Source organism: Chamaea fasciata, unplaced genomic scaffold, assembly GCF_029207755.1.
Source record: "Chamaea fasciata isolate MVZ Bird 193981 ecotype frontalis unplaced genomic scaffold, bChaFas1.0.hap1 SCAF_5, whole genome shotgun sequence".
Lineage (NCBI taxonomy): Eukaryota > Metazoa > Chordata > Aves > Passeriformes > Sylviidae > Chamaea > Chamaea fasciata.
The window spans coordinates 33,633,497-33,659,615 of record NW_027094090.1 but is presented as its reverse complement, the minus strand read 5'-3'; the positions used below and the strand labels follow the sequence as shown (position 1 = coordinate 33,659,615).

The 26,119-nt window shown below is 40.7% G+C and overlaps 1 protein-coding gene across 2 annotated transcripts in view; it reads right to left on the bottom strand.

Annotated features, from left to right (window-relative positions):
- Positions 1-234: 234 nt before the first annotated feature.
- The window catches only part of MSRB3 (methionine sulfoxide reductase B3), an 81,238-nt gene continuing 55,353 nt past the window's right edge, over positions 235-26,119 (bottom strand). For both annotated transcript variants that reach the window (XM_066183194.1, XM_066183195.1), the window contains exons 6-7: positions 7,995-8,092; positions 235-2,999 (exon numbers count right to left, since the gene is read on the bottom strand). In XM_066183194.1, the coding sequence (XP_066039291.1) occupies positions 2,835-2,999; positions 7,995-8,092 (263 nt within the window). In that variant the 3' untranslated portion in view covers positions 235-2,834. The remainder of the gene's footprint in view (positions 3,000-7,994; positions 8,093-26,119) is intronic.

Below are 26,119 nucleotides of genomic sequence, written 5' to 3'. Positions count from 1 at the left end.
CTGCTGAGGCCTGGATGTTTGTGATAGTGTCTTGAAAGCTGGTAGGTGCAAGGATACCTGGTACCCTGCAGTGCTGTGTCCCTGCCAGAAACCTGTTGGAGATAAGGCACTGCAGGTATAATATTCACAGTAAGTTAGGGGAAAGCAAAGTAAAAGCAGTTGCCCAAGAAATTCCTGTAGTGAAGGATGCAGAAACGTAACATAAAGCCAGATAAATAAGGAAGCAGAACTGAATTATTTATAAAGAAATTTATTTTATATTTGTGTACAGCAAATATATGAAAACAAATTTGATTTGAAAAATGTATATTTGATTTCTTAAAAGTATTGAACCCTCTTATGGAAAGGTCTCAGTTATTAAAAAGGTACAGAAGGCTAAAATTATACTCAAATAATGTATGTGTGTGTATGTATATATATATAAAAAACATGTGCAATTTTATATATATATATATATATATAAATAACGTGTGACCTAAATGATTTTTAAGGTATCTCATTTAAATATCTGAGCAAAATAGAGATATTAGAAAATATAGTTTGCTATTTCTACACAGTTTGCATTCAGTTTTTATAAGCATCTAGACAGTGCTAAATTTAAATATACAGAAATATTCTATTGTTCTATACATTGTGCTCAGCTCCCAAGTTTCCTCTGTCATGATCATCACCAGACTGAACCAAGTTTGGAGGGTTCAATACTAGCCCTTACTAGCATCTTCTAAGAGCAATAAAAGCAAATCTGTCGTACCTTGCACTGTGCTGTGGCATAGCTTGTGCACGAGAACAATGCATTTCCTATATTAAATGATCTAACTCCCAGAGATCACATACACCTCACCATATTGATTCATTTCATTGCATTCCATATCCTGCAAAAATAAATCTCCTGTAGGACAGCATACATTACTGTGTTCTGAAGCTTAAGTAATATATTTCTTTAACACAAGGCAGGAATATACTGAAATTTGATAATACTTAAATTGAACAGCAATCTGGAATTAAACCACATTTATGTACCACATTTTTATAGATGCTGCCTTTTTAATGTTTAAGTCAAAAAATGTGGTAGAGAAAACCTACTATTCTTTAAATAATAGCAAGGGATAAAAGCAGCCCTTCCAGAAGAAATTGCTAAAACCTAATAACACTAGGAGAAACTCAACTGCCTTGAAACACCAAAGGTCAATCTGCACAACCTTTCCTGCAGCTAAAGAGCCATTCCTTGCATGACATCTGGGGGAATACTCACATGAGGAGGTGTGCACTACAGAAGAGCCTGAGTGTTTTAGCTGTAAATATTTATCATCCTTATTTGCATCTATTAAATATTAAGGTGCAGTATGTTTTTTTCATGTCTTTCTAATGTTGCTAAAAAAAAGGCAATTATGACCATTCCATATGCTTTCACAGTAGCTATATTTAAACTGAAGGGTGAACTTTAGAAAACATGTTTATTATCACTGACATAAAAACCTCAATCCCGCTTCCATAAAAATCAGTGGTTGCTTTGCTCCTACTAAAAATAAAATTGGATCCAAACTTTAATCACAAAGTTTGCTAGTAGAAATAAATTCATTAAGTCTCTCAGTGTTTAAAGGCAAAGTGGTGTTAGCAAATACTGCATTATACTATAGCTTAAAGAACAGTATTATGCACAATTCTAAGTGCTATTCAACAAAATCGAAAAGCGGCTGTGAAAAACATCTTATGGGACAGTGAGTTTTGCTACATGAAAATTTCTGGAACTGTGACAGACTTTTTTTGAATTAATTTCTTACACCAACACTGTCACTCATGTCCTGCATCGCAATTGCACAAATTAAAAGACTGGATTTTGTATGCAGTATGCATCCAGACCAGCAAATCTTTAAAACTGGATACATCAGGAGGGTCTCTCTCTTTCTACTGCATTCATTCCTAAACTTCTCTCTAGCAGAAACTGTTACGTTTCTGAATCCTTGTAGCAACCGACAAGATAAAGAGCCTAGTGTCATCCTTCATCTACTTCACTTTGCAAGTTTATCTCTGCACTTGCCCATATAATTACCCCCTGCAGATTTCAACTTTAATTCAGATTTGTGTTACACTTGTTGAAGAGGCCTCACAAACAAAGCCTCATTAGTAGCCTGCAAAAGTGAGCCTTACTAGTTAAAACCTTGATTTAAATACCAAACAAAGGGGAAACACAGATGCTGAGACAATGTTTACATCCTCTCAACCACACCCTTGAAATTTTGGCAGTAAATTAGCCAAAGGATGGTTTTAACATCTCATCCATCTCTTTCAGTTGGGAAGGAACAGCCATAACTACAAGTTTTTGCAAGGTGCGGCTGATGCTGGGAGATGGTTGAATGCATATGACCAAAGGCTGCATGCCTCACAAGTCAGAACAAAGCAGAGCTGTGCTAGGAATTCAGGATTTTCTTATGCCCAGAAGTTTCCTATAGACTGGAGATAAACACAAGTCCCATTTCCCACGCAAAAAGGAATAGTGTGTAAACCTAGAGTAACACAGTATTAAGAAGAAACTAGTAACTCATGTTGTCAAAGCCTCTCAACTTTTAAAGATTCCCCAAAGCAATCTCAAAGAAAAGAAGAAAAAAGAAAACCTGTGGACTCAGTCAATACATTTTTCAATCCAATTATACAGTTAATGCACTGGCAGGCAAGGCCTCAGTTCTGAAAAGGTGAGGAAGAAGAAGGATGGTGCAAAATGCTTTCATACATTTGAACATTCTTAAGATATAAGAAAGCAGGCAACTTAAAAACTAGAAAACATTCCTTGTAAGATGTGTGGGATCAACACAGTTTTCTGCAGGCTCTGCTTCATCCTACAGCTCAGCTTTGCCTGTTTGGGCAGGACTGGCATTACCGCTGCCTTCTCCAGCGTTGTTCTTGTCTGCTGGCTTGAAAGATAATGAAGCAGAGTTTGTGCAGTACCGTTTGCCAGTTGGGCGAGGTCCATCATCAAAAATATGCCCCAGGTGAGCACCACACTGAAACAAAACACAACAGAGTATCACTGTGTCTGTGTGCCACTCTATGGCATCACTGCGGTGTTAAGCAATGCCTAGAACTGCTTCCAAGGAAGAGCACTGGTGCCTACATCACCCTTGGAATTGGGATTTGCAATCTACATTTATTTGCAGGAGTGATCCAGGAAGATGATCTTCTGAGGTACCACAGGCGCCTAAGACTCTGAGCCCAAATTTTCTGGGTGTTTCCTGTCATACCACTGCATATCTTGGTTGGACCACCATCTCTGAGGAGCTGCCTGTTTCTGTAATGATTTCATGGCAGGAGCACAGATAAAAACATGGTGGTGAGGACACCACTGTTTCACTTATTGCTGTAAGGATATCTGTGTAAGAAAGGGACAGCCTCAGCTCTGGGCTGTCCTCAGCCTGTAACTGTCTGCTACACCCCTTGGTAAAAAAACATTAAACTCTTTGGTGATCCTGGCAAGGACCTAAAACACTAAAGATATTTTTTGGAGTGTGCTCTCACACTTCTTCCCCATCCCTCTCTTTCTATAGCCTGGCATTCTTCTGAGCATAAAGGTCCTTCTGGATACACTTCTTGCCCCTGGAGGGGATGGAGGTCAGCCTACTCACCTCATCATTATTTCTATAGTATTTACAAGATAGGGACAGGTGACTGAAAAAGACCTGTAGTGCAGATACATAAAATATTTCTTAATTAATAATCTTTGTCTGCGAGTAATTATAAATTATGCTGAATTTTGATTTTTGTAAGAAACATGAAAGTACAAGTGGTCTGTTGCCACTTTTGCTCTGTATGAATCAGACCCAAATACTTGCAGAGCTATTCAGGGTGAACACTACTGATCCTGTCTCTAAGAAAGGTAACAGTCCTTTGCTTTACAAGGACTGCTTTACAAGTACAATATTTTGAAGAAGCTAACCCTGCTGATTCTTATCCAAAAATTAAGATTACTATCACTGCACATTATGGCTGACAATTTATCTGGATAATAAGAACTTCTTGCAATTAGTCACTTGAATTCCACAAGTTCATTTTTTACAGTCTGCCATGAGAAACAAAAAAATAAAACCTTGCACTGGATAAACGTTTATCTTGAACAGGAAAGTCATGCTGCTTTACCAAAGAGCTTGGCCTTTCAAGTCAATAGCAGATCTCAGTGAGAGGTGGAATGATGTAATTGAGATCACAGACCTGCTCATGGGCTCACAGTCAGACAGCAAATATTAGAGACTGCAAATTAGTCTTAACATTTAACTAATTCATAGTATTCCAAATACATAGAGGCAATAGTGATTATTCCAAACTCTGAGTGAATTAGTGACGGCAAATCTCTACTCTGCAGTTAATGTGTTGCTAATGTTCTCCTGCTGTTATGGCCTTTAATTCACCAAAGCAGCAGGAAAGGTGTCTGTAAAAGCAGGTAAAGCCTCGCCTCCAGGTTAAGCTTCCTCAAGAGACTGAAAGGCTGGGAGAGGCTCTCACACCAGCTAGGTGGGACAGAAACTCTGCTCATTTAATGGCAGCTAAAACAATAATCTTCACTGCCTTCAGGAGCAGGGCATGTAGACATGTGAAGCTTCAGCGCTCCCAACTGTCAGTTGCACCCATGCAGACACATCCCACAGCAGGCTCCCTGCTCCTGAAGATGTGTCACTGAGACAGCCATGGCAGTCCAGCAAGGAGCCCAATAACAATTGAGGGCCCCTAGAGCATGGTATCAGCAGAATGAGTTCCCACAGGCAATGGAAAATGGCATGTATCACTGTGTTAAGCAGCAGTTGCTCAGTTTTGTAAGGAAGGAAGATAAAACATGGGAAATAAGTAAAAGGAAATTGAATGGGACCCAGAGAAAACTAAGCTTCAAGTCTTCTTCCTGAAAGACTGCTGTTTTGCCATCCTTTCCTCTATTATCCATTGCTTATTCTTTTTATCATTTTCCTTTATATTGAAGGCCTTTTTTTAGGTTAGTGTGTGCAAAAAACCTGAGCTGTTTCTGAAAGTGGGGTATTTAACAATGAAGCATTTCACCTGACTATAACCATACCTTTGGGGAAAAAAAAAAAATAAGTGTCCCACAGAGAGTATTTTTCTAAATGTTCAGCATCCTAATTAAATCATCTCATCTCAGCTAAGAGCGCTTCAAAACCTCCTGGCTGGAAGTGTTAAACAGATCTTTTCCAGACTAACATTTAACAAAAGATAAATCATCCCCTCTCTACTGGACAGAAACAGAACAAGAGAAACTGCAGAGAGAAGTGGTCTGTAGAAGTAATATATTCACACACAGACTACAAAGACAATCTATCAAAAAGGTTTTCCTCACAAAACCTGAGAAGCTGTGTGAGAGTCCAAGGTAGTCCCATTACACCTTTCTGTGATGGCAGAATCACTCCAGGATTGAATTACTGCAGAATTTGTTAGCTTTTGAGATTACACCTCACCAAAAATTTATGTGGTGATTCTCTGTATAGAGGACTCTATAGCTCATCTGCCCTAAACAGAAATGTATTTCAGTCCTTTGTATCCCACTACAAGAAACCTGGCACTCAGCTGAGAGTACAAAGGATGAATTGACTTTACTGTCCTCCCCACACATAATAGGCGCTGACCATTTTTCTAGGACATACATACATGCCTGCAGAGCCTCTGAAAAAGAAACAATTATCTGTTGCAGCCTTGCACATAAATATATTGGGCAGAATGAACTGGGACAGTGAAATAGTTAAAGCATTCCAAGTATGTGCTTGGGAGCAGGAAGGGGGGGTGGGGGGTGTCACTGCTAACTGCCAGTATGTTTGGATCTCCCAAGCCTCCTGGTTCTAATATGCTGCTGGGAGGCATGGAAAGCAGCTTGCAGTCAGCTGCTGTAGTTGATAGTCCAAGTTACTGGTGTGCAAACACTACTCCTGTGACTACGGAATTTTACTGATTTGTACAGGTAAAAACAGTAGGTAGGGAGAGCACAGGGAAAGGGAATCTTGAACAGGACAGAAGAAAAAAAAAAGAGATGCAACCAGTTTTACAGCATTCTTCAACTGCATTTGTATTAACTTCTATCTGTCACTAATCACTGACCTTTTAAATACACCTAGGGTGTGCTCCAAAAACTGTGAAAGTTATTTCTAGGATAATCCCATGGATGCATTTGATTAATATTACAGTGATTTCCCCCCTGTGTTTCCTTTCCATAATAATGTTCTAAAGAACATTAAAAAAGATTTATTTTATTCCCTCAGACAGGTGAGAAGAACTTTTAAAGAAATATCAACTACTTTTTCATCTGCAAAGGATTTATAAGGTTTTGGGTGTGGGAGAAGGTATTTCCCCTTGGTTCTACCAAGACCTGTCGTATCAATCCTACTGCTTTGCAGGTTGCAGTAAAACCGCTTTTTTTTTCTTTTTTTCTTTTTTTTTTTTTTTTTGCAGCTGCATGTGCGATTCTAACTCCAGGGGCAGATACACAATGGAGTGGTATTAGCTGTGCTGAGCACTTGCTGTAAAGATGCTCACCACTCCTTAAGCTATTTTCCTGTGTGACTTGATCATCTGTGGAGTTATTACTCCAGGAAGTTGGAATAGCTGGTAGGAAGTTGCTATTGGATTATACAGCAACCTTGGTTATATTTTTTCCTTCAAATTCAGATTTTAGTTTTGCTTTGATTTTATGGTGTCTGCATGGGACTGCTGCTAATATTGCTTGTCTCAAGGTCTGCTAACACTATTTTGTTTTGTAACATGTAAATGACATTCCCAGATTTCTTGGCCTGGTCACAGGCTTCCTTGGGAATCTCCAGGAGCTCTAGCCATCTCCTGAATTGTGTTAGCAGATACAAGCAGGTTGGCAGTAAGCAGATTTTAGCACTATTTAAGCCTACTAAACAAACCTAATGAGACTGGACTGCATTTTTGATTATGCCAGTAACCAGTGGTGAAGCACAAGCTTCCCAATCTGCAGTCTCATTGCTACCTTGCTAGCAAATTTAGGGAAGTGGATATTCCCACAGTGTTGAATGGACTTTCTACAGCATGTCATCCATGTAAAAACTTCAAAATTATGTAGTATACATGACAAACTAGCAGACATGCTAATTTGGTTTTTAGGTCACATTGGGCCAAATGCTCTACGCAGACTGAAGTTAATGGATACTCTTGAGAAGTTTCTCAACTCACTCTGAGCCTTATACAATGAGGACTGACTGACTAGTAAGGATTCACATTGTCAGGGATAAAATCACTCACCCCCCCCTAGAACACTGAAAGAACAGCAAATTATCACTGCCCAAATGAAGCTGCTGCTTCTCTCAGGAGGAGTTTGAGAGTGAGGAGCTAGAGGAGTGCAAGCCGCTGGCTACAGCTGCTGAAAACCAATGCTGCAGCTTCTCCCTTTGCTACGTAATGATTATGCCCTCACAGAAAGGAGGGCAACACAAAGGATGAGAGAAAGTAGAACAAGACAGATAACGGAAAATTTGGGCATGTTTTGAATGACTACTGACTTCATTATTACAGCAGATGGGATTATTTGAGGCAGCCATTAGGACTGTGCTGGGAATGAATGTTGGGAATGAGTTAGCATGGATGCACAGTAATGTAGAGTGATGGAATCAGCACACAGACAGTCACTCCATGGCTTTCGACTTCTCTCAACTGCTCACATGTGGAGTCAGTCAGACAGGCTCAGGCTCAGGAGCTCCTTTGAAGGGACCCTCTTCAGGAAGACTATTTTTGCAAACTCAGCACCGAGTCCAACCATTTACATCTGCTCTGTAAAACCTCACATGAGACAACAACGTGCATTCCAAAGATCCCTTTGTGTCTTCAGCTCGTTCCACCCAGCTTTTATACCTACGACCCATTGTGCTCTCTCACAATTATTATTATTTAATAGAACTGAAAGGTTTGCAAATCTCAAGGAAAGTACAGCACACACTAATGGTTTTTGCAGCCTTTGCCATTGGAATTGTCTGTGTGTGCTATAAACTAACCTGACTGCAGGATATTTCAATCCGATGCATCCCATAGGAGAAATCATCATTGAAAGCAATTGCATCGGGACTGATCACATCATAAAAGGAAGGCCAACCTGGAAAAAAAAGAACAAGACAGGTAAAAAAAGAGGGTGTCTTTGTGGCAGATCACATTGCAAAAAGCAGAACAGAATCGCACTTTGAAAAATGTGTATCTCAATCCAGAGCACAGAAATATTAAAATTGAGATTTTTTTATCCTAAATCACTTAGGTGCTTTGAAAAACTTCCCCCCCAAGTACAGTTGTTTACAGGAAAGGACTAAGCTGCCACTAGCTGCCCAACCTCCACCTCCACAAGGATTCCAGCACTCCACCACAAGCAGTGACAGCAGTTTAGCTTAGGGACAAAGGTCCCAGGTAAGACAATTCAGCTTTAACCACCAGTTAAAAAAAACCCCCACAAATTCCACCCTGAATATCAACAGCAAGGCACTATGGAACACAAATGCTTTTGCTTTTGCAATATAAAGGTACTTAAAAAAATGAATTAGGAAATTGCAGTTTAGAGCCCCAAAGCATGCCTTAAACCTTTGCCTTCACCATGGCAAAACCAAAAGGATGTGTTCAGACACTGAACCATCACATTAGAGGCAGTGAGATGATTAGTATCATGTCTCATGTCAAAACAGTAATGACTCCTGTGGAATCCCTGCAGCCCCTCAACATAATACCCAGGGTCTGGCCTTGGCAGGACAGACTATAGTTACCTGCCCAGCCTAAGAGAGGGACTTCCCAATGGTGCTCTGTACACATGGTTTGCCCTGGCTCCTTCCCCCCGCAATGCCCCTGGCCCTTGGTGTCTCCTCTCCTCGGGGTGTCTCCATTGGCTGTGGGACTCGGTGACCCGCCCTGTCTCCCCTATGAAATACTGACCTTACCTGCCCTTTGCTCTGTCCCCATACCTCAAGGTCATTGGCTGCTAAACCCCATTCTTAAGTGGGCACAAGCAGATGCCTCACCCTCTTGGCTCTGGGTCTCCCTCTAGCTCCTGGAAATAAACCGGCTGGAATTGACCTGGTATCAAGGCCTTCTGCCTCTCCTAGCTGTGCTAGCCACGTGGCGTGTGTGGATGTGTGAGCTTGACTGCTTTGTCTGAGTTTCCCCAAGTGGCCTTTCCACCGGAGAGGCTTATAGGGATCCAGACTCTAGCTCAACTCCTAAATTCCACAACGCCACAGACTGCTTCAGATCAGACATGGACAGGTAACCATAACTATCCCTATGTTAGACACTAGAGGGTGATCTGCATGTTGTCTGCATCCAGGATAAAACAACTGCACTCACTAATGCACATATTCAAAGCAGCTGATAGTTGAGCACTGAGCTGCATGACCTGACACCAGATGATGACATGTGTACCTGACCTACCAGTAACGATCACTTAGCAAAATAATGACCTTCCACTCTTTAACTGTTCCACACTAAGTCTCCTGCTCTCCGCAACACAGATAAACAACAAGGCAGGTCTATTTGGTGACCCAGAAGATACCCATTACACAGTAACTTTTCAGTCACTCCTCAAAAGCCATCAAAATGCTCCATTTCCTGAAGCAGGGTTCCCACATAAGCACCTGAAAGTCTTTAAGGTCATGTCAGCATCTACCAGTGCCCATCTGAAACCTCATGAGCTATCTGTCCTTCTCATTCTGTCTCTTGCCAAATATAACACACACAGGCAGCTCTTGCTCTCTCCCTGTATTACACATATGCCCAAGAATAGAGAATTTCCTAGTTTCTTCTCCTAATATTTGTTGAGCATTTGCTACTGATGATTTCATAAAATGACTTGCAATAAGCTATTAAGAAACCCAGCAGCAGCTGTGAATCACTGCATGCAGATGAATAAAGGGTGTATACAGCTTTCCATAAGAAAAGTGAGTAAAATTTTCTATACAGTAAAAGAAGATGTGGGAACTATTAGCTTTTCCGAATGCGGGTAGAGAAAATGTGTAAACTGGAAAAGGATCCATCCATACATCTTCAGTTGTCTCCTAGATTAATAAATATGGAAGAAGATTTATTGAGATGTAAGCATAACAAACATATTTTTTTAAACAAAGAAATGCTCAGAAATGTGTTTCTCTTCCTTTTCTGAACACACATATAGTAGCATTTCTAAGCTTCCTGAAGGCCTTGCAAGTCACAAGTCCTATGCTCCCAAGGTGCCTACTACCACCACAATTGTTTCCACCCCAGAACCTACTACAGAAACAAGAAGAGTCATCCCCCCTCTCTCCAACTACTTCAAATGGAAGAGTTACAGACAGTAGGCAGACTGAGGAGCAAGCACCCTGAACAGGGAAAATATCCCACAAAACAGGAACTCAAAACAATGCAGCAACGACAACTGTAAAAAAACAATTTATAAATCCTTCCCCTCATGCAAAATGTTGCTGTTAAACAAATACCTTCACAAACAGAAAAGGAGTAAAAATATGACAAGTTTTGTAAAAGGGGTTATCCCGTTGACAGAAAAATTGATGTTTCCTAATTGGTGGCTCCTTTCCAACACCATCTGACATCTACTTAGCTGGGCCTCTGTCTAATGAAAATTGAGGCCTTACACAGAGTTAGTCAGAATATTTTTAATGAAGCCTTTTTTGGTTTATTTTTTTTTAAATTTTATAGTTTTGCAAAGCAGACATACCAGTTTGCCCTTGTGAGATGGCAGAGGAGTTTCAAAGACAGAGCTCTTAAGAACTACCAACTATCTGATCATGTGAAAGCCTTTAAAGAAGGCAAACTTCAGGGCCAACAGAAATTCTTAAAGAAAACCATGCCTCCTTCATTATAGCAATGAGGGGGAAGCTTCAAAGACTGCAACACAGAGATTGAAGCAATCTGTGTCTTGCTGAGAAAATTATCTTGAGAGAAGAGTTTGGAGGAGATGTGTTTATGTGAGCTTTGACATTAAGAAAGATCATCCATCCTTCTTTCTCCAGACTTCTCCTTTTGGTCTTTCCATTCAGCAGAGAAAAATTATTAGCTTTGAATGCACTCCATGCACTTCTAAAAATGAAGTCATCTGAAACCTATACAAACAGGCAAGCTTCTCCTAAAGTAGTCTTTGTACCCAACAGGAGTGACTTCAGATTAGACTGTCAGTTCATGCTACATGTGACATGTTCCAAAGGCTCCACCACTACCCCATATGGTCCCCAAGAGAGGGACTAGGAAACAGATCTCCACAGTGTGTACTTTTAACTCCCTGCCAAGCCATCTCTTCTTGAGTAACATGGCAGGCCAGGCACCAGCATTCCAAAGACAAATCACTAACTCTGTGAGGGTTAACTGAAAACTGAGCAAACTTTGGAACAGAAAATGTCCTGAAGGGCACAGCAAGATACACTGTCATTCTGTTGACCTTAAGAGGAAGATGAGTGAATTGCTCATTGACTTGATGAGCTAGACTGACCAGAAAAATCAATCCCCTTTTCCAGTACCATTTCCTCTCCTGAGGTAGAGTGGAAAACTCATCTGATAGTTTGCTAAGCCTTCTCACACCATTTTGTCTACTTCAAAAGCTGCCAGGAGCAAGTTATAACAGCAGTAGTCTGCTTGCCTGCATATCAGGCACCTCTCAGAGGTGAAGAAAGCCAGTCTTAAACTCTCTGTCTATATAAGTGGTAAATAATAAGTGCCTAGCAGTGGCCTCCACTTTGCAGGCCCCACGCCACTTCACCTGCCCCCCTAGTTGCAGCCCCTTCACTCCTGTCCTCCTGCCTCCTTCCTGCTGTAAGGCTGTAAAATAGTTGGCCACCTTTACATTTTAGGTTGCTCTAAGCTGTGCGTTAAACTTTCAGCCCACCTTTGAAGGCTATCTGGCTACTTGTTAAGGGCATGCTCCTGTAGAGATAGGGGTGAAGATGAACATTTTGGATCTCTTGTGCTTCTGCTAAGCTGAGAGAAATAGTAACCCTTATCACTGTAGAGGCTGAGCACTGGTGGAGACCCTTTGCAAATCCTGGTTCCAAGACTCAACCCTCCTTGGGTGATAGCCTTCTGTCAGATTTAGCCCGTATCTGACGGGCAGCAGGAGCTGGGTCATCTTTCAAAGGATGGTAAAATATACCAGCTAGGAAGAAATAGTGTCTGGAGGAAAGACACAAAGGTGTGGGAGCTGCCAGTGGTCAGAACATGGATTCTTAGGCTCCAGGCAGTGCCTTGAAGCCTGTGGGAAAGCCAAGGACAGAACTCTCTCAGTCTGGCCTGGGAAATCATAAGGAGGAACCCAAATCAACCTTGTAGATATCCTCCTCCTGACACCTGGTGTTTTTCCAACTTGTTTTGTGGTAGAGATGTTTACAAAAAGGTGGTGCTCCAAATGACCAATCATATTCATTGTACCGAAACACTGTATAAATATAATCTGTCTTTCAATAAACTTGGCTATAAGTCCTCTGAAGAAATCAGAGTTCTACATGTGGTTACATGAGCCATCCTGAATTGTAATGATACAAAGGGTAACTGCAAGAGAGAAGATGAGGGTGGGAGGAGTTTCCCAAATGAATGAACAACTTCAAATGACATTCACACTTTTGTGTGTGTGAACAGCAGCTAAGATTTGTGAATACATTTATCCTTGAATGTGAAGTTTAGTTTGAGGGGTAGTATGACACAGTAATTGCCAGCAATTTTTATTGCATTATAGACATTTTAAATGGGTTTATTCTTAGAATCACAGCCACTTTGCACCACACTGGCAATATAAACAGGATTTAAAATAGGAGTCTGTCGTGTTTGTGTTCACTCCAACAACCCTTTGCATAGGATTCAGGCCACTGTGTCCTAAGGGCCAGTTTCTGGTAAGTTAATAAGCAAGCCACAGAGATGAATAGCTTTTCAAAAATACAGCAATTATCATTTCTTGGATCTAAAATACACTATATAAAGGAATGAAACTTTCTTCTGTCACGTATTTGAGTGACAAGCATGCGTAAACCGAACATTACTGACAGATATTTTCCACTCCATCTTGCATGAGTAACAGAGAGGATCTTACGCTGCTGGGAGTCACACATGAGTCACATCCTATTCTTCCTCTTTCTAGGACATCCCCCAAATATTTTGTAAAAGCTGTGCAGCACTTCTAAAATTCACTCTACCTGTGCTCAAAATGGAATCTTATGTTTTTTATACTGGTCACTATTCTGGAAAAGAGGAGACAGTGGTTTTTGTCTCTTCATCAAAGGATGCTTTCTTGCCTGGTACTGCCCTGGGCAGCAACACAGAAGGACAGGGAGGAAGAGAAATGTTGAGTCTGGTAACCAATGCTGGATGCTGCTTTTACCACACTGGGCAGAGGGCTTCAAATCATTCAGAAAAGGCGTCTTCTTTCTCCCTTTCAGACCACCTATTCCAGGTACCTGATTGAGTCTGTATTTCTAACAAGTCACCCATGGTGGACACCTATACAGGCAGCTGGCACAAGGTGGGTACCAGGACAGCACAGCTGCAAGCACACAGCAGTCCCAGACAGCTGACAAACTGAACAGTCAAACTGTTATAATGAAGAACATTACAAAGAAGTTATAATGCCAGAGGAAGGCAGCAAGCGCAAACAGTGCGCCCATAGTCCAGCCCCCATTTTGTGTTCCTGATACAGACATGAAACTCCAGCAGGAGTAGAATGTTTCTTTCATCTTAATCCAGGAAGTTCCAAAGACCCTTATCTTGTGGGCTACCCCAGGATTCTTTCTTGGGACAATGCTGACCTCATGCAAAAAAAAAAAAAAAGAAAGACATTTTGTTCTCATAAGCTTTTGGAAAGCAGTCCAGCTGCTGATTGATTGATCAATTTTAGGAGCATCTCAAACCTCCCTCCAGTTTTGCAAGTTTGCACACATTTTATTGTAGTTAGATCTCCAACTTCCTAGTAGATGGATGTAAGCACTTACACATCTCACCGTTAGAATGTGTGTCTATAATTATTTGCAGAGGTGAAACGGCAGATTGCTTTTGAAAATCAGCCCTGCTAGGCTATTTTTTCCCCTATCCTTAACTAATATGCCTTTTGACATTTTTTTTGAATAGCACAACTGCAATCTCAAAGCACGTAAAACACTGACATAATACCCATTTCATACACCTGCCGACTGGAGAGTTCCAGTTTTTCAATAACTGTGATGTCCATAGTTGGTTTTGATTTTAGATCCCTTGGAGATTAAATTCAACCTGCATTTTATCATTCTTTGCTGTAATTATTCCAAGCATTTACTTCAGTGAGTTATTTACAGATGGAGAAGTAGGGGGAGATGGAAGATGTTAGAACTACCAAACGGCACCAGATGGAAAAGAGGACCTTGACCTGAAAAGTACCTTGTTTCTCTGATGTGCTGTATTTTTAGAATTCTGATTCCCTTTTAACCTAATGTGGATTAATGAAAACCCAAAGGCTTTTTAAGGTAGAGTCTCATCATTTATCTTCACTGAGAAGCCATGTCTGTGTAAAAACATAAAGTGTATTAGGATTAAAAAAAAGGTAATAAAGCTTCTGCTTTGAAACTGCTGTAAACCTGAGGGGCTTTCACTTTTTTCTTTCTCAAAGGTTTATTGAAACAGAATCTGAAAGACATAGGCATCCACAGCTGTAACTTCTCACATAAAAGTTTAATGTAGAACTACAAAGTGACATGTTGCTATTATGCTTGTACAGATATAGGGCTTTTTTTTTCTTTTGGCTAACCCACAACATCCTGGGTTATTTTTCTTAATATCTCCATGATGATGAATGAATAATGAATATTCTTACTTATAATTATTTTGCCATCAGGTAACACTTCTTTCTATGGAGGTTCATGTAATTTACCCAAATGTAGCTAGAAACAGAATCAGGCACTGAAATGTTCTTGTTCACCAGCAAACAGCTTTACATTAGATATGTATTCCAGTGGGGAAAAAAAAAAAAAGGCCATTCCTTTCCAGATACTAGAAGGACAACACAGTACTGTTTTTCAGCAGACCGTGCTGAAAAAGCATCAAAGTGGTAGCTAGGCAGGGGTTGAAGGGAGCAACACGAAGACAAAATGAATAGTTTTGGAAAAAAATGTAAAGAGGGGGCTTCTCTCTAATACTACCTGTCTAACAGCAAAGTTGGGCTATTGCAGCAGGCAAATACCATGCTGGCAGAACAGTGTGGGAAGGGAATTTTTCAAAACAACTGAAGTTCTAATGGCAGATTTTATGAGACAATCGCCATCTGTTTTTTCCTTTATGTTTCTCACTTGGGAAATAAAAAAAAAGTGAAAGCCATGAATAAAGGTGGTATTTGTTTTCTTCCTTTACAGCACTCTGAGCATCCAAACAACTTACCATGAAACAGCATATGCAATCCAGATTTATTTCCTTGTTAGTGGGAGGAGGTTATATTTGTTTAAAATGATTGTTAAGGGAGATCTGAAACTTAGCGTCTACAATTTCATTTGACATCTGATTTTTTCAGAACAAGAGTGCCCCTGATGTCTCTTGAGCAATAAAAGCATGGGGCCTACCCTCTTTGGCAATTAATAACTCTATCACAATACTGCTCTTGCCCTAGCTGCTTCCTTTATCCTTTCACTGTGGTTTAAAGTACTGATAAATACAAGCTGGTTTTTTTTAGAGTCTTCCTCTGTAATATTTGACATCTTGAATGTAAAAGCTGCTGCTAAAATCTACAGGTAGGCAAGAGCTGGGATCTTCCTCGTGTCTTCTTACAAAGATTGAGTTACTAATGGTTTCTTTCTTGGTTCAGGTTCAACAAAACTACTGAACCAAACTCACTTCCTCCCAAAGGACGGGTTTCTCCCCTCATCTGAATAGTGTCTCTTGTTACTTTAAATCATGACTAATGTTTTTAAAAATATATCTTACACATAAGTCAGCTGTAGATCTTCAGCATCAAAGGAGCCAAACAGAACTGTGTGAAGCAATGTAACCTTAAGCTATAATTTTAAAATGCCATCACGAAATCTCTCAAACAGTTTTCAAAATTTACTGTTGACCTAATAACCTCAGTCCAAAGCATTCAACTTCAAATAGTTGTTTTTGTTTTTCCTCCAAAAGCAGTATTGATAAAACAAATGTATGTATTGCAAAGTATCTTGAAATTTGTATACCAATGAGTTATCTGTGCAACTCACAAAAATAGCTAAAGGTTTCATATAGGATGAGTAAATCAGGATAGCAGTAGAGCTAGCAGGCCTTAGGTGGAAGTGATTTGATAAAATTGGAATTCTAATACAGTATGTTCAGAGAAAAAGTTTAAAAAACCCAGTAAAAGCAGCCTTGTAATAACCAACATCTGGCACTGAAATGAACAGCAGTGACAGATGAAACACATATTTGAAAAATTTGTCATGGTGTCTTTCAAATAATGAACATCCACAAATTGCTTGTTGAAATATTTTCCTTTTAGTATTTTTATGCATGTCTGGGAAATAAAGTTTGTAAAGAACAGCCAGAATTCAGCTGCATGCTTAAAACTGAAACTACAGAGGTTACTGAATTAATTTCAATTCCAAAAAAAACCAAAACCTGTACTGTCTTCCTTTTGCAGCTTTACAAAGACTCCATTTTTTCTGTTTACTTTATTAAAGGAGATGTTTAGGTGAGGAAACTCGGTCACAAACTAAAAACAGATATAATATTCTTGGCCATGAAGTAAAGTTTTTGTCAGGATTGGGGCAAAAACCTGGGGCAGTTAGCTGATGGCACTATCTGCCAAAGGTTGACAATAGAGCATTGAAAGCAGAGTGAAGACAGAGCATCAAACCACCAGGTCTCTAAGGACCATTTGGACACAGGACAAGACTCTGAAGAAGGAGAATATGGAGAGGTGGGGCATGGCTCCTTCTCATGCCACCATGGAGAGCAAAACCCTCCTCTTTGCCTAATATTACAGCTTATCCACAAAGCTAGTCCTTAAGATTGATACATTTCTAGATCAGGATTTTTATCACTTCAGGAACATCTCACCACGAACTACACGCTCACGGAGCCCTGCAAGGAACCTAGCCTTGAAGCCCTGTTTCTCATGGGGAGTGCAAGATCTACTCACTGCAGTTTTATGCAGACTTCTGAGGTGCTTCTGCCACCCTAGGCCTCAGGTAACTTTACATTACCCTCTGCCTAAGACTCTGCCTCTGCAACATACAGTTCAACATTACCCCACATGCATAAAAGAATGCAAAAGCTACGGGCACTACAAAAAATCCTAAAAGAAAAAAAATGAATGATTTGCAGGGTTAGATTGTTTGGAGTTGCTGTCGGTTTGGGGGGAGGTTTAAAGCTTTTTAACAAGCTCTTATGCAAACAAAAAGAGGTAGGTAATAACATAGAGTAGAAAATAAAGACCTTTCTTCACAGAAAACCATGGCAAAAACATGGTTTTGTTTATACATGCACACACACGCTCCTTTTAAGTTTTCTGTAGAAAACTTGGTACTTTGAAAAAAAACCCTTTAAGTATTGAAATGGAAAAGTTAATATTTCTGATTGTAATGTTCACCTTTTGTTTTCTGTTACAGTTTTGAAAGCAAAGCATGCCCTTTCCCCTAAACACTACATTTTCTTTCAAGGTTTTAAAAGGAAACTGCTTCACAGGCATATAATGTAGTCAGTAACACAGTCCACGGAAAGAAGCATTAAGACCAATCTCATGAAGAGCTATTCTCCTTCAATGCTTTGCTGGGGGAAGCCCAGCTTGCCTCCAGAACATCCCAAAGACTGAGCAAGCATTAACATGGATACGGCTGCTGCACAGGTCAGCTCAGCACAGGTCTCTTATTCTCCTCTCTGCCTGTGCTATTCCTTTCATGACTGCGTCTTTTACGTCTTCTTCACGTTCTCCATTAGCCTTCTATTCTATTTTTTACTCAAATAAATAATTTAAACTGAAGTACCATACACAAAGTGTTAAGACATGAAAGCAACTTCCCAGGTAAGCTATGAACATTTGTAATTAGACACAGTGCAAGTGTTCGCAGTGGAAGTCAATTACACTCACTACATGTTTTCACAGACAAATAATATTGGTTTATAAACATCCAACCCACTTCAGAGTCTTGTTTTCTTTTACGATACTCTAGGTAAAGGAATATGTACAAAGTAGTAATTCGCTTGGAAAAAAAACCTCTTGCAATCAACAAGAAGAGAAACAAAAGATTTAGAGAGTATCAGCAAAAGGAAATGGGCCCGTATACAGAAGAAAATACTGGAGAGGCAAGATGCTAAGGAGCGGACATGCAGCGTAGTGCCTCTCATTGAGGCATTCAAGTAACTCAAAGAAAACTCTCTGTACTCATGCGGATTTGCCTCCATTACATGGCGCTTCTCACAACGCCAGGCTAACTGTAGTAGCGTGCCATTCACAACATCAACTATGGATGCTCTTTGGATACTCTTTTCTCTAAAGACTGGCTGCTTAGGGCTTCCTCCTCTGGGCCATCCGCATGTGTCAGTGCCCCAGCGGGGCACGGCTCGCCGCCCGTGAGGCCGTGTGCGCCTCCCCGCCGGTACGCTGCGCGCTGCCCCCCCCGCTGCCGGCGGAAGGGCACCAGGGCTGGGACAGGCACGGCCAGGGGAAAGCGCGGCCCGGGCGGGGGCTGCGGGAGGCGGCCGCCCCGGCCCCCCCGGCCGCTCCTCAGCGGCGGCTGCCGCCTCCGGGCGGGGGGAGCCCGGGAGGCTGGGCACAGCGCTTGTTCTTGTCTCCACCTGCCGATCCCGTAAGCGAGTGTACTCGGCGGGAAGCAACCTCATGGCTAGACAGACAGACAGACAGACACGGGTCGGTGGTCATACTGCCGTGTTTCGGGGCTGTTCCTGCGCAGTTACGTCACCGTGACCCGGGAGAGGAGACAGGACACCGACACCGCAAGGGCTGAGCAGGTTTTTTTCCACTTTTCCCGCTCAGACTTTGGAAGACAGGCAGGGTGCCATTCCGCCCCCCGTTTCCTCCTCGTCAAAGGCATTCCAAGGTACCGCCGAGCCCCGCTGACCCAGGGCGGGCGAGGGCCGCCCGTCCGCGCCGGGAGGGCAGCGAAGGCAGGCGAAGCCCCTGTGCAAGCAGCCGAGTTGGCGCTACAATCACTCGGTACATTTCTGGAGCTCACATGTCAAAAAGCATCACCTTCAGTTCGCTGAACCCTTCAAAAGAAGCACACACCAGGGCTCCAGCCTAACCTAGCTCTCACCCTCCTCAGAAAGGACTTTAAAAAAGGACAGGGAAGGGATATACAAAGGCATTTCTCACCAACTGCTAAATGGCCCGATATACCCGTAACCGCAGCTTCTCTGCGTTATAGCAAGAGAGTGATGAAAACCTGATGGGACAGCGTGCAGGCTGCACTTTGAGGCACCGGGGTGCATTTTTGGAATTGGACAAATATTCTGAAGTGGACACCTGGGAAGGGCATGGGCAGCAAGGGGAAATACTGTCAGGAAAAGAAGAGTTTAAAAATACTAAGAAAAAAATCTGACTACGATTTTAAGAGGCGAAGTGCTGGCACAGATCAGTTTTCCTGAAAAGCAGGAATCGAGCTCGGAGCTGGCTCCTGATCTGCTGTTTGAAGACCTCAAAAGCAGAGCAATTTAGACAGCAGCTTCTTCAAGGAGTCCAGCTAAAACTACAAGGACATAAAATTCCAGTCACACACAGGAAATTCTTGAGGCAATTCAAGAATTTTATGAGTCAGAAGTGAAAAATCCCTCTGAATACCTAACTAAACTAATCAAATGAAGTAGTCATCAGGAAAGGAGTGTGATGAATCTGCATGTCAGGAAGGACAAATTTAAACAAACAGGAAATTGAATAACCTGAAGCTGTTTTCATTTTTACTCCCTGTGCCCTACTTCTATTTTTTTAAAGGTACAAACCCTGTTGATGGCTGCAGAAGCTGAGGGGACTTTTTCATTTTAGAGGAAGTCTCAATTTAAAAGAAATTAATTAGCTGGCTTCCTTTTGAAAAGGTGATAAGTTGTTTATTTGTGATTCATTATTTGCACTATTGTAGACCCTTCAGGGCCAAGTGCAGTTGGCCACTGACCATTGCAAAGGAATGAAAGGAAAATCATTGTTTAAAGTTCATAACCTATCATTTAGCTTTCACCCTGGCAAGTAGAAGTGAAGTTAAACCCTTCCTATCAGATATTTTACCCATGCTAGTAACTAGAGGGTTCATTCCTAAATGATAGCTACCCCTGGTCCAGGTTCATATTGAGGTGCATGCTTAGATTTTGACATAGAAAAGTTGACAGAGAGGTTTCCAGAGAGATTCTCATGCCCACAAAGGGCTAAACTTTAAGGAAATGGAATTTTAATACCATCTGCGTAAGGCAATATTGTACAGAATGTTACCTCCCCTGTGCTATGGAGCTATACATTGTAAAGACTAAAAAAGAAGGGGTTTACAGTTGAGTAGTATTGCATCACAAATGCCTTTTGTCAGGAGTGAGGAGCTTTTTCAGTTTATAACATTTTCATTAAAATTTCTCTCATTTAGGAAATGAAATAATTTTTAGCAAATTGCACTTTGCAACAATCATATTAGAATTCCGAAAATTACAAAGATTGACACGATTCTCATCATGTTGCTTGTATACTAAAGTTGAGTTAGCGTTAAAGCCTTTTTGTTATCTCAGGTTTGCCTCAGCTTCAAGGAAGTAAACCTACAGAGACGCTAGATTTTTTTGCTTTATCTAATGAGGTCTGTGATTTCCAACCTCTTCATTCGAGAAGAGACAAAAAGGAAAATTCTCTCTAAACAAATTTTCCTCCAAAACAGCTTTTGGGTTGACTAAAATGTTGCATTATACAAAGAGTTCATTATATGAAAGCAAAAATACTATATTTTAATCTTGATTTTCCCCTTTCATTTTATATTTCCTACTAAAAAATGTGGCTCAAAAGTTGTGCTGAAATAATTTTGAATGAAAAATGAATCCTTCTTTCTTCCACTGGTCTCTCAGCTTCCACAGTCTGATGTGCTGCAATAGACAATGTGTTAGGCATAGGTTGAACCGACTGCAAACTGCTTTTATATAAATTTAGAACACTTCTTAGTTTTCTATCTGAACTGCCTGTCTGGATCCTCCTATTTGGGGTTGATGCTGGACTCCACTTAAAATAGTAATTGTTTATATTAAACAGACAAGAGAATGTGTGATGTATTTTATGTGTCAAAAGTGTTGTGAACAGCAGCAGCTGGAAGAGGAATGTTTAATTCACTCCGTTACCCCCAAGCCTTTTAGAATCCTGTATCAGCAGCTATATCTTAGTCTTGCAGGCAAAGAAAACAGAGTAGGAAGGGGTGGTAGCACTGCAAAGCTTATTCTACAGGGGAAAAAGCCCAAGGGGCATTCAAAAGCCATAACATTGTCATTATTATGCCAAATAGAGTATCACTAAATCTACAACAGTACTGATGCATCTGTGAAAGCTGTGCACGTTTTTGTGTGGAACAGTTCACAAATTGGGGCCTGTTTCTTATGCTGGTTTACTCACACTGAGCTGATGCCAGAGACACAGTGCAGGTAGTGATGGGCGATACCACTCGAACTATTGGCTGGCTTTTTTAGGTGTGATACTCCTAAAAAAAGAACTCTTAAATCTTCTGGGCATGGGGTCAGCGGCCTGTGTGAAGCTGTGAGTAAGAATAAGTTTCTGCCCCTGCATGACAGGGCACCTCAGACACATGCTTAGGACAGTTCCCCTACCATAACTGTTGCAGCATAAGCTTTTGCTAGAACCAGCAGATTCTGAAACAAGCACAGGAGTTGTTACTTAAGAGAGATTAATAAAGGCCTTGCTAAATATCAAGATCAAGTTATTTTCAACGTTTATAAAAACTTTAGATTTTTAAAAGCCGAAAAGCATCCAACCACATTTATACTATTGTGTATTTCCTTGAGTAAACCTTTTAAGTAAAACAGCACATTAGCTGCACATGGAAAAATGATCCTTCTAGAGTCTGAAAACATTAGGTAAAGAGATGCAGGAGCTTGTGCAAACTGCTGTAGTGCAGGTTTTCTTGGTTTTTCAGGCCTGACTTCTGCCATGTGGTTTGGGATCTTTTTATTTTTCTTTTTTTTTTTTCTTTTTATTTTTCTTTTTTTTTTTTTTTTTTTAATGTCACATTTACAGAATTAATTTGGCATGCTCGGGAAAGGAACACTGCCTTTGTTCATCCCATCAGTCTTTCGCTTGTCCAATTGCTACGGCTGTATTAGTAGGAAAAATAGACCTAACGAGGTGTAAAATAATGCTCTACATTCAAAACCAGTGCTGTAGCTCATTTCACTTTAATATTTACTCCAAAAGTAAACTGCTGAAACCTTGCATAAATAGTGCCAAATGAGTTTGCAAGGTATTCTAAACTTACAGAAGTAAAGGCGATTAACACCTCATACACACAGTTGTTTATTTGGTTCCCTACTACCAAAACTTCTGCCAGGAGAGCTCTGACAAAGCAAAAGAGGAGATACATGTAGGGCAGGCTTCACTGGAAGGATTCTTAACAACACAGCAATTAGGCAGCAGAAACATCATCTACACCAAGACAGTAAGCAAATATAGCTAAGTTGAAAAAGTGGCTGGAGGTATTGATTTTAATTTGATTTAATATTTTTACACACTATGTGTACCACTTCTCATTGTCAGCCCTTCCATTTTCTTTCTTCTATTCATTAGATTTTTCTTACACTACTTCTTTCTTTCCTTTTTCACTCAAAAAGGCAACAAACTGGTATTTGAGCTTCCTCTCAGACAGTGTGTGCTTGGGAAAGAGAAGTCAAGGAGCTGTAGCCTTGATTTGCCCTTGGAAGGAGAGGTACCAAGACTTTTTTTAGGTTTGAGAGATGAGTTTGTGGCTCCCCCTTCTTAAAGGAAAGTTGCGCAAGCACTCTCACCAGGGAAGACAAAATACAAAATTCTGACAAGGACTCAGTAGGAAATCCTCCATTTAAAAACGCTGATTTTTAAACAAAAGGAACATGAAATGCTTCCTTGCTGGAAGCAAACTTTTTCATAGGGATGGCTTTCACCGAAGACACATTCAATGCAGAACAGTCAGTAACCTGCTACTCAGGAAGTCCCATGGAAATGCATGGGAGCCTTCTGTTCTGAACAACTTCACATGCTCTGTATCCAAAGTGGAGAAGCTTTACAGGACAGACTTAGGTGTCAAAGGATGGCTGAAACAATCTGTCCATTTCTTTCCCTTCTCTTTCTGCTCCCCTCGGTTGTCTTAGTTCTGCTTCTTCCTCACTGTTCACCAGCTCAGATGCCTTATCCATTTGTGGGGAGAAATTTTAATTCACTAACTCAGAAGAAAATTATTCTACTTTTTTTCTGGGCTAACAAGCTCAATCAGTTAACTAAGAGGTTAAACAAGCATTGGAGGCAATGTGAGGCGGAAGGTGAGAAAACAGGGCAAGGACTGCAAGGATGACTTACTGTGATATCCCTGACTGATAGAAACTCTACTGTTAGAATAAACTAAACCTCTGAACTCAGCTTTGACATTACATCTGTGCACTAGTATCACAGAAACATGATTATAAGCTGACCACACAAGCAACAGATTTGTCTAGAAGGCTGCTTGAGGTCAGTGCCTTTATAATTCAAATAAGCCTGTAATCCTTCAGTTCCAAAGATCTCCTCTGTCTCAGAATTACAAAAGGCAAAGTATGTGAATTTAGAACTTTACCTGGGCTATATCTTTGCACAGTGAGCAGGTAGCAGAGGATGCACTTTTCTGGAAAGGGACTGAAATATACTGTACTTTTCATCCCCTGAGCATAGTGTGAGAAAAGAAAAACTCAAAAGCTACAATATGTCAGTTCCCAACCCTATCTTAGGTATAACAAAGTCTAACCTTTGACACCAAGCTACGCCAGTACTGATCCAACCCTATTCAACAAACTCAGACTTTTTTTAAAATACTTCATAACTCCCCTCAAGTACAGTCTCTGTTTACTTAAATTCTGAGTGGTCAAAGGGGATTTAGCAGCATTGCAACAATGGAAGTTGCAGGGACAGAGAAGGACTGAAATGCCAGAGGTTGCTGGGTCTTTCCTCTGTACCTTTCACATCTTCACGAAATTGCAACCAAAATAATGCACATTCTGGCTGCAGGGCACTCTTAGCCTTAGAAAAAAGATCTGCTTCCAGTTGCCTAGAAGGGAATGTTCTAAGTCCAAACCTCCACTAAAATGTAAAGGGTGTCTAGTACCCTGATTGATTTACAGTCACACCAAAAAATTTTATACACTCTATAACTTCTTCCAAGCTCCCCAGGAAACTGAGGCATATCCATGGTTTTAAATGCTCATGCTATAATTGTGTCACTTCAGGTGTTCTCAATAAGATTCTTTCCTGTAAAGAAATGAAAGAGGTAAAATACTGTCCCAATCGCTGCAGGAAGAGAACAGAGCCAACAGCGCTGTCAGTGGCTGACAAATGACTTGGTTCCCATGCCATGAGCAACAGCCCATAAAGCAGCTCACTGAAAACCCAAACAAGCCTTGCAGCTTCTGGCTTTAGAGCAAGAACTAGAGGACCTGAGGACCTCTGACCTACGTTCCAAAATGGACCTTATAAACGTGCTTCCCTCCCCTGCAGGCAGCTTAATGACCTGTACAGGCTGTATGTGACATCAGCTTCAGAGTCTCACTTTCACCCTGATTAAAACTTCTTGGCATGAACTAAGATGGTGCTTCATTTGCACAAGGCACCACCCATTGGTGTATTTTTGGGAGAGGATGTGGAGTAAAGAGGAGGAAGCCTCAGTTGCAAAACTTCCAATGTTCAACCTTTATTTTTCAGTGTTCAGCACTACTATCACTAGGTGAAGTATTTGTTTCACACTACTAATCTTAACACGTTTTTTAATCTACACCCTAAGAAATGTTAAGTCTAAAATACTTGCAAAACTATGAATTGTTTTCTAGAAAGGCCTGAAGCAAAGTGATCACCCTTTGGAGACCTGTTTGTGCAATGACTGATCATCTCTATTGTTGGCATTCCCAGGGGTCACAGAGGGCTTCAGTTGCATTGTACCAGGGCAGAACAGAAAAGAAAGACTGTCACAGCCGGATGATTGTGCAATCTAGGAAACCAACCTGTGGGTGCCAGTTTTTAAGCATCCAATTAAATGGGGCCTGAGTTTTAAGTTGATGGCAGGTTTGGGAATTTGATTTTAGTTTCTTTCTACATAATAATAGTGCCTTAAACCAGAGTCTCTAGGTGTCTCAAAAACTTCCTGAAAAATTCTTAAATTTTGTAAAAGATTTTGGCTGGAAACGTTAGAGAATTTGGATAAAAACCAAACAGCTCAACTGTTTTACACTCTTCATTTTGCAAGCATATAGTGCAAGACTTTGTTTGAAAGGTTGCCTTTCCAATATCAATGTATGTTAAAAAATCTGAGTAATACATACCCTGCCCCAGTTCAATCCCTAGAAAAAAACCAAAATCTTTTCCTTCAGCTTGCCAACTTAAAACCAACTTGCCTGGATACACAAGTCCCCAAACTTGTTTGCATATATGAGTTTAGTCCCCAGATAAAAAATCTCGCAGTTCTAGCTCTGGCTACCCCACCCTCTGGGACTAACCTTAGCATCTTCTGTTTGAACATTTCACCTCTTTCTACTCTAAGAACATACAGCAAAGACTTTGCATCCATCTGAATATGTAAACTGGGTGAGCAAGACGAACAACAATTTTATATGTAGCTTTGTACTAGCATATCTTTCTACTCTTGCTATGTTTAACTATCTACTTTCCTGTGCTCATTCCATGCAACTGTTTTTCTTATTTTTTTCTTCACTGATCTTTATTAGATCATTTAAATATTTGCATAAGCTTCAGTAAGTATCAGTTTGTTTCCTGAGAGGGTGACATTCTTCACTCTTGCTTTGAATGTTTTTTAAATACCTGCTGTAACTCTTATTCCCCATCATTCATTAGTTCTAAAACAGACCTGCACAGATAAACCATATCATTGAACTAATGAGATTTGGTGGTAAGTTCCTGTAAATACAGCCTGAATTAAAGGTAGAATGTCTGCATAACTTAGATAATCTTATTCTTTACACTGCAGTGAAG